The 9509-nt window shown below is 42.8% G+C and overlaps 1 protein-coding gene across 1 annotated transcript; it reads right to left on the minus strand.

Moving 5' to 3' along the window:
• Nucleotides 1-4296: 4296 nt before the first annotated feature.
• On the minus strand, nt 4297-9117 carry GLYATL3 (glycine-N-acyltransferase like 3). The gene is made up of 5 exons (XM_075497144.1): nt 9040-9117; nt 7848-7955; nt 6477-6603; nt 5595-5721; nt 4297-4723 (listed from the first exon to the last, which is right to left on the minus strand). The coding sequence occupies exons 1-5, from the start codon at nt 9115-9117 to the stop codon at nt 4297-4299; spliced, it is 867 nt and encodes a 288-aa protein (XP_075353259.1).
• Between the last annotated feature and the right edge of the window lie 392 nt (nt 9118-9509).

Consider the following 9509-nt stretch of genomic DNA (forward strand, 5'->3'; position numbering starts at 1 on the left):
CAGGCATCCAGTCCTTCCAAAGGTCTATGTACATAAAAGTACATAGTACATAAATGTACTATGTACATAAAATGTACTATGTACATAATATATACTGTAATATAATAATAATAATAAAATGTACTATAAATAATAATAATAAAATGTACATAATAATAAAATGTACTATGTACATAAATGTACTATGTACATAAAAGTACATAAATGTACATAAACAAAGGTCTATGTACATTTACCTTTCTCACTCACCTATGTCGTTGTTAGTTAGATTGCATTGTTAGTGATGCCAAAGGATGCAAGGAAGAAAACCAGCAAGCCAATTGTCGTGGTTTGCCCAAACCAACTCTATCTCAGCTGAAACCAGGACACCAATCGGTTGGCTTCTGTGTGAAGCTTTGAAACTAGGTGAAGCCAGAGCTCATATTATTTGAATTTTTAGCAGACTGACAGCTGCTGTTCAGAGGCTCCCTGGCAGCTGTTTGGCCAGCAATATGCCACTGCTATGCTTCTAGCCCACATCATCTGAATCAAAGGAGATCTGAGTGACAGTGTTGACATAAGTCAAGCCAGCAGCTTAGAGGACAGGCAAACCTTGGAGGAAGAAACAGTCTCTTGGGTATTAACCAATCTATGTTTTTTACTTGGATCTGTGTAGAATGTATTTTTTTCCTCTCTTGCTTTCTGTAATATACTTCCTGGGCATATGCTGTTTGCATAAAACCTTCACAGTAATGGTGCCAATTACTTAGTCCAAGGGTGCCAAGTCCTTTCATACAGGACTAAGGACACCCTTGCTGTCAGTATCAGAAGAAATAGGCAGAAAACATAATGACCAGGCCCACGGTTCCTCCCCAGTCCCTTCAGCGGCTTTCCGTAGGCTTGGTTCTCTAGGGTCCTTCCCCTGAAGCTCGTGGCTCATTCTCTCAAGCAGAGAGACCAACCTAACCTTGTTTCTCCGAGAGGTTAACCCCTCAAATCTTCTTTCCCTTCCCCCCATGGCTCATCTCTCTCTTTCCCTCTTTTGCTCTGTTTCCCAGACAAATTCAGGAACGAATCTGCACAGCTTTACAGGGTCCCCTTCCACCACCTGGACTCTTTGTTCTGCCTTTGTCTGTCCTCCACCTTTCTGCTCTCCTTCCTTTGCCAGACAGGACTGCCAAAACTGGTTCTCACTCAGGCTTTAGTTAATCTCCTTTTCAAAAGGAAATAGGACTCCTTTTATTCTGGACCTGACTCTTGTGAGGTGCTGCAATCAAGGCCCCTTTCAGTTCAGTAGCTAAACACAAGCTTGAGGCTAAATCTTAATAGTCCCCATTAAGCATTTAATTCAGGTCTGTGAGGAACCTTACCAGCAGTGCTGGGTACGTTTGCACAGAGATATCCGCAAAATACTAGAGATGATACATAGCAAATTCACCAGCAAGCAGCACCTGTAGACACACATCCCCTTCACAGTCACATCCCGCTTGCAGTCACACCCGTTCAAATCCAAAAGGTGAAACTGTGGTGCAAAACAAGAGTGCCGATAGATTCACAGGCTCACACGACTGCAGGATAATTCAGGTTGGAAGAGACTGCAGGAGGCCAAAGCAGAGTCAGTGGTGAGGTTAGATCAGGCTGCGCAGGGCTTTATCCAATCTGATTTTGAATCCAGATGGATCCAAACACAGTTTTGGACATAAATAGGTGTAACAGAAAGTATAATACCTCTCCGGGTCAAAGTTAAATGCCAAGATGGTATAATAAGCCTCCCACTGTTCTGTTTTCCAGTGGAGATGTGGTTTTGGTACACTTCTCAGCCTGAGATCCAGGCTCTTTAGATGAGCTCTTATGGCACGATGCTTATTGCTCTGTTTTGCCATGAGCAGAAGGCACTGGTGCGTTGTTGTGGAACTGTTATCCCACAAGCGTGAGGTCGTTTGCCTGGTGTGCGGAACGCCAATATACACACAGGGCAGAGGTATTTTATTCCATGTCTGCGCAGAGATGGGTGCTAGGTGGTAGCTCCACAAAGCTAGCACAAAGTTCAGTCACACAGGTACAGTATTTATACAGTCTGGTTATGCATATGCATACGTAATTACACAAAGCAGTTTTCTGTTGGTCTACATCTCTCTTATTTCAACTTAAAGCTACAGTGCTACTTTAATATTCTGCGCATGCTCAAAGGTGAGGGGTCTCTGCTTGGGCTGGGGTCTCCAGCTCGAGGGGTCTGACTTTTAGTATTATAATGAGGATAGTTCGCGTGAGGGTGCTTCTTATCACACTTCTACTAGTTGTTTCATATTGTTCCCAAAACATTTTAATTAGCTTACTTATTTCTTCAGGATGTGCTTCTCTCCTGAGGACAGTAATTCTTGTTTAGACATTCCGCTTTCCAGCCTGAATCTCCCTTATCAGCTTTACTTAAGCCCTGGCCTTCTACCAGGTCCTGTTAGACTACACTGTTAGACTACAGAGGTAGTCTCCACGACAGTGACAAATTGCTCAGAAGGCAAATTATCATTAGAAGACCACCACTGCATTACGGCTTTGCTTTTCTCTGGGGATATATTGGTAAATAGACATGCTGTAACGGAAAGCTAAGAAATACTGACTAAATAACAAAGTCTAGTGATTCTTAAAATGTGAAAGACTCAGTGTGCTGGACCAGATGCCCTGTGAAACAAGAGTCCTCCCATTTTAAACTATCTTCTGCAAGGTGCTGGAAGACGTGATCCAGACTAGTAATTTATACAATAACAGGAACCAACAGAAATACTAAAAGTTATGAATGTCCTCTAGAATCAACTGCCTTGATTAGCAAAGGATGGTGACCTCCAGCAAGAAAAATTTTCAGAGCTGTTCTTCCCATGCGACTGTGTTCATAGTACCTCAAGACACATGCTGTTAGTTAAAAGCACATGCAATTGGCAGGATTCAGCTACAAATTCAGACCCGTGAATTTAGGTGCCTGACTATAAGTGTCTATATGTGCCCTTGTGACTTAATTCAGCTGTCTAGCTCTTGAGTGTTGTTTGAGATGCTTTATGACAGCCGATGTTCAATGAGTAGTCCAGAAGAGTGTTGGCCTCTGAACATCAGGAAGGTGTCTCAAATATTCTAAGATGCCTGAAGTTGGACTAGATGTCCATGCCTAGGCAAGTAAGTAAAGGCTTAGTCTACATTGTCATTATTCAGTGGAGATCTCCTGAATACAGTCAGTGGAGCCTAGACATTGATTTGACTTGACCTAAACAGACACTTAGGTTTGCTCAGCAGTAATTGAACCATGCCTTTAGGGTCATTTCAGACACCATCCAGTATTGGAGATACCTGCACAGGGTTAACAAATGTGACATATGTGAGATTTGTTGCCTTCTGGATCAGCCGGTGCAGACCAGGAAGGGTACCCCAGGGCACAGCTTGCCTTCAGCCAACTGAATAGAGCCCCCGTTGTATATCATAGGCAACCTGTCTTTGATAGTTGTGCTGCTCAAGGAACAACCTCTTAGTCGTGTCATTATCCTCCTAGTAGGCTCCTGTGCAAAAGCCGTATCAGCTTTGGCATATACAAGACTTCCATGTGCCCTCCCATGGCCTTCAGTGATAGCATCCTCATTGTTGTTCCCAATACACATCTATACTTGGACACTCTTGGCTGAGAGACACCGTAGATATCTCACAGCTTCTTTCTGCCAAATTTTAAGTGAGTTTTAGACTGGTGTGAAAACAGTGAAACTTAATTCCACTCCCAGAAGGAGCATTTGCAAAGCATTTGGAGTTATTTACTGATAGAATTGATGGAAGTTACTTCTAGCAAGCTCTCCTGACTTGTGATAAAACACCCATATGTCGAAGTTAAAATCTGCAAGACTTTTTATCCAGCCTTTGCATGTTTAGCTCTACCATGAGTAGAAGATAGATAGACAGATTTGTCTTAAGCCTAAAGGAGACACACAGTAGAAAGGAAACAGACCTGTTTCTGTATTAGACATTAAAAGACTTCTTTATAAAATTTTTATTTAATTCAGGTTGCTCCTTGCAGGTTTCCCTGCTTCTTAATTTCACATACTAATCGCTTGTAGGCCATGTTAGGGAAAGGAGAGGCTTGAGAACTTATACCAAGACAGACAGATGGGGTTAGAGATGTCCAAGGATTCTGCAGAGAAGTCATGAGCAGTTAATACCTTTAATTTTAGGCTTAGACAGGAAACTCTTGTATGATTTCTGATCTCACCTAAATTATTAAATTCCACCAAAGTACTCCTGCACTGCACAAAAACTGATCTGAATGTAGAAGTTTGTGAGGTTTGGCTATAAGTGAGATTTGGCTAAAAATTGAAAAGGTGTATGAATCACTCTGAAAAATGAGCAGGGAAGAAACTGGGCATTCATGCTTTTCAGCAATGTTATTGATGGTATATTTGTCGCCAGGACGTTACCCTGTGCTGGAAAACCACAGCTATGTAATTTCTTAGCTAAAGTGGTAGCCACAAGCCTGCTATAACCCTTCCCCCGATGCTCTGGAAGAGTATAACCATGAATCATGGTGGCAAACTGGTCTGTCAGGCTCCAGGAGAGGGGATACCCCTTGTCATCCAAGACACAGACACTGGGGAAGCAGCAAATGAGGTTAGCAAGGTACTTCTGGCATCTTAGGTTGCCTCCCCGTGACCAGGTTTTGCTGAGCAGGCTGGCATGGGAGATGTCCAGGTAAGCCAGCGTTAATTTAGGGTCCATCCTAAGAGACAGTACAGAAAGTGTATTAGGCAGCAAGCTATGCCTCATATTCTCCAAGCAACTGCACTAGATTTAAAGCTGTCTTCTCCTGCCAAACAGATTTCCAGGTCTATATCAGAAAGAGAAATCAAAGTGAGCTGAGTTCATTAGACTGGACGTTTGGGAACAATTATAGAGGGCAGCACCTCTCTATTTTAGGGTTTTGTTTATATAAGCTCCTGAGTCCACACAACACACTCCAGAGATGCCTTATTCTTTACAGGAAGAGTGGAGAAAATGTTAAGGAAGGCAAGGAGCCTCAGTGACATACTAGGTGGCACAGGGGAGTGGAAAGGATTTGATTTCCAATCTCTCACCCTCCAAGACTCTGGATTTCGAATCCACTGCTGAGAAATTTATTCCAGGAAAAATGGAGCCTCTGGTTCCCCTACTCTTCTGCTCTGATGTCAGGTGGATATCTCACCCGCAGAGGGATGTTAGAAAACTTAGAAGGCTTCAAGCAGTTGTGTAAAGCCCCCTTGTGAAAAACAAACTTTGCGGGAGACCCAGATCCATCTATCAAATCTAAGGAGCTTTGACACAGGAAAGTCAAAGGACATGGAAAGCAGACCTGTGGAACCCATGTATACATGATGAGAGGGGATGGGGACTATTCTGGAACATAAAAATCCAAAAGTGATAGACTGATTAAAGAAAAATCTTGGTAAGTATTTAAGGTAATAGTTTCCTCCTTGCCAAGTAATTCCTCACTCAGGTTTTTGACCCAGTCACAGAGAAAGCCTAGCAGTCTTCCTGATATTTTTGATGTAAATGCACTTTTGGGAAATATATTGCTATAGTATCAATAAATGACATGGAGTGTTTAGACATACTGAGGTCTGACATCTGGCAGCGTGTCCGGGTCTGAATGGATAACCATCTGGAAAGAGGATATTTTCACATCTACCTGCTTAGATAAAGCCACAGTTCTGGATATTTCACATATTCCATCCTGGAGCCCTGTGTATACAAAGATAAATACTAAGGCACTTTAAAAACAACCCTTTTTTTATTTGAAAATAAAGCCCAACAATACACTTTTAATGGAACTAGCCAGGTATGTGAAATCTCCAAAATCCTTAACTAGGTTCCCTCCACACTCTGGCTATAGCTTTACATACGTGAAGGTCAGAAGGCACCACACTTTTCATCTAATCCAATCACGGGAACAATGAGGACACAGACCCTCTCCCAGTGACCTCCCCATCTAACTCCTACCCTCAGTTTGAGCCACAGTCAATTACCCAGTCCTAATACAAGGATTTCAATCATGGAGGAATCACCTATTCCATAAGCAAGTTCTTCTACTAATTGGTAACCTTCACCATTAAAAATGTGTATATTATTTCCCATTTAGGTCTTGTCTGGGTTCAGCTTTCAAACACTGGCTCTCACTAAACCTTTAACTACCGCATTAACTACTGCTCAGCTCAGTCTGTATATCGTCTACAGAATCCTAAGGCCAGTAGCAAAATTAAATATAAATAAACATGCCTTCCTGACAGGGAAATAGCTTCATCTAATTGAAAGCAGAACTTGAAATGGTAATAGTGAATATGATACGGATGAAATTCAAAAGCTAGAATAGCCATATCCTAGATCTTGTGTTTTACTTAAGTACAATAAACCTTTCTACAGAGCAAAATGGCAGGGTCTACACTCCATGAAGACTTTATCTATTCTGTTCCTCTAAACCAAGTAAGGCTGTACTGTACCTTGTATCTGAAAAATTTGCCCCCAGTTGATGGCATTTGTGTTTTCCAGTAGCTCCTGGTAAGCCTGTAGCTCCTTGTAGAAAACTGCATGAGCATTGGTATAATGGTCAAGGTCATCCGCCTCATTCTGGAGAGAAAAAATACAGAAGAATTAAAAATTCTCGCCCTTCCCACACACACACCTTTCACATTGGAATTAAAACTCCCTGAAAGCCAACCCCAGAGATCTAAAAAAAGTTTTGAGCTTCAGGGTGGCTTCTTTTAGGACATTTTCAGTAGCGACTCTCAAGCAAGACAGTAGAAATATCTGTTGCTCTCCACGGTGTCATATTAGCAGAAAGCAGCAATGGTAGTAAGTCTTCATGTACCCAAGGGACAGTAACCCAAACCTGGTGGCAGTTTCTTGAAATTCTTGCCTAATTCATTGTTCAAAGCTCAGGTCTACTACTGGTTGTCCCAAAAACCATTCTGTGTTATTTTGTTGCTAAGGTCAATGTGTTCAGGCCGCATCTTTTCTGGTAAACAAAATAGTACCAATGCTTGTTCTCTGCCCCTGAGCTGAAATAGCACAGCCTGGCCTTGTCAATACTATTAAACTCACTTAGTCACCAAAACAGGTTGGAAATATCCAAACTTCCAATTGGGGATTGTCTGTGTCCTATGCTGACTGCTGCATTGCTGGCCTAGGAGAGCTGGTTGTCCCAGAGACCACGCCAAGGATTTAATTGTACCCCGTACGAGCCTACACCAACAAAGGCTTGTCTCCTAGCCTGGAGTTGAGGAAGCACCCGCAAATTCATGCAACTGAGAGAATGCTTTATCACGGTGCAGAAAGGGGGCTAAGGCAACGCCCCCTCCCAGCTTCTCTTTGGCACTGCCAACAGAACCAAAAGGCTGCAGAAGGACCTTTCTTTCACCTTATAGCCTCATCTGCCCCATCACGAGCTCACTAAGGCTCTTTTTTCTGTCTGTCTGTACAAAGGCTAGAAAGACCAAAGAATCCTTGGAAAGTTTGGTCAAGTGGAGTGAGTCCAGGTAAAATGTGTCTCTGCACAAGCTGTGCAAGTTAATCTTCAGTCAGTGCAACCAGGATAATTACAATCAATTAGAGCATGTACTTTATAAATAAGTTTGGTTATGCTATAATCACTAGGCAGAATGTGTCAGGAAAGAGCAGCACTCCCCACAGTGGGCTTTGTGCTGGCACCCCCTGGGACATCCTATTGCACTTTATGGTTCCCACCTCCCCCTGTTACACACTTCCCAGATAAAGCTAGCCCCATCCACAAAGCTCTCAGAAAGCTGAGAGGAAGGCCCCAGTCAGGTTGGATCCACCTCTCAGAAACAAAGATAAAAAACATGTCAATTTACCTCCCTCTGTGGCCGGGTGATAACGGCCTTGAAGTCTGGCCATGAGTCCACCACCACTTCCTTCCTGAAGGGGTTCCCTCGGTTGATGTTCATCACAGCTCCATAAACCTGCAGGGTGAAGAGCCAAGAGAAGAAAGACAGTTTGAGACATGTTAACGTGGCACCTGTGTTATAAACCAGAGACTAAACCAGCGACACGGAGCTGAAAGCACACACTTGGATTTTCATACACACACACATCACATAGGTTGATACCTACACACTCATCTGTTGCCATGAAAAGCCGAAATCAGGACTCAATAGTCGGGATGACTATTAAGCAGATATTCTTTATTGCAGCGCTGGGCAGCACTGGGGATCACTCCGCCACACGTGTTCCACCAGGTTAGCACAACACATCAGTTCATATACAGAAAAATCGTACATATTCATCAGATTTCCTGAAAAGGGCAGTTTTGTGGTGATGAGTTCCCGGAATTCATTTACATAGTCCAAGCATGCGCAGTAAAATCAGGGTTAGGGTCTTTTCACCCTCCCAGTGGTCTTCCATAGTCTTCCTCACGTTGTCCGTTAGTTGAACTTTGGGCTTCCTTTGTCCATATATAGTCATTGAGTTAGCTCATCAGTCCTTCGGCTTCAGAATGTCATAAGGGGGTCAATTTAAACTAGTTCTTTGGTGCTTATCTTCGGCACAAATGTCCTCAGTTCCTGTTATCAGTGATTTAATTAGGAAGCCTAACGAGCTTGCTCAAGGTCTGTTTAGTCCTATCAGGTAAGAAGTTACAGGAAATGTCCCACCATCAACTCTGCTCAGCAGGTAACTAAAACTATCTTTGCAGGGGAAGAGAACAAAAGAGAACAAGGATACAAGTGAAACTCACAGTAAGGTCTTAGTCAGGGATTGTCAGGGATTTAACCCTTTCACATCAATACGGCATATTACCATGAAGATTAACCATTGCCTAACTATGCCAACCCTAATTACTTTGGAGAGGAGGTGGACCTTCTTAAGTATGTGGATTTGGGTTAGTAAGCAGGGCCAAACGGATATCACAGATGTAGTCATCTAAACAGCAAATATCAGTCAGTCCAGAAGAAGCACAACCGTCTCCCCACAGCTTTGATTCCCCAACAAACGTCCTGATTCACTGATGGAAAGACCACAGAAAATGACAGGTCAGCGCTGTGTTACCTTGAGGGACTCGGGGAAATTCCACCTTAGCATTTTCTCCAGCATCTGCAGCTTCATGGAGCAGTTGAGCACCAGCATCTTCCTTGCTGGGAACACACACAAGGTATAAAGAGTGACTCAGAAAAGCAGTAAGGTTTGTCTCAAACCTTATTGAGGAACTGAGTGGCATAATTGCTAATTTCATAAAATACAATAACTCCCACAAGTGCCCTGTTTCAGCATTTTCCTATGGAAAACATTTTGGGAATCTTTTTTTTTTCAGTAGATGGATGTGCAGAGAACAGCAAGATGGGATGGTGTTTGGCAGACCAAGTTGGAGTCAGAAAATCCTGGGCTTAATTTGTTATTCTACACCAGGTTTCTTGTGCAACACCAGGCAGGTCATTTACAGATAGGTTCAAAAAGAGAGCTTTCTCATGTCTGCCCCAAAAAATTACGTTAGTTTTTGCTGGTAAAAACTGTACCAAAAA

The sequence above is a fragment of the Mycteria americana genome, chromosome 3, assembly GCF_035582795.1.
Source record: "Mycteria americana isolate JAX WOST 10 ecotype Jacksonville Zoo and Gardens chromosome 3, USCA_MyAme_1.0, whole genome shotgun sequence".
Taxonomy (NCBI): Eukaryota; Metazoa; Chordata; class Aves; order Ciconiiformes; family Ciconiidae; genus Mycteria; species Mycteria americana.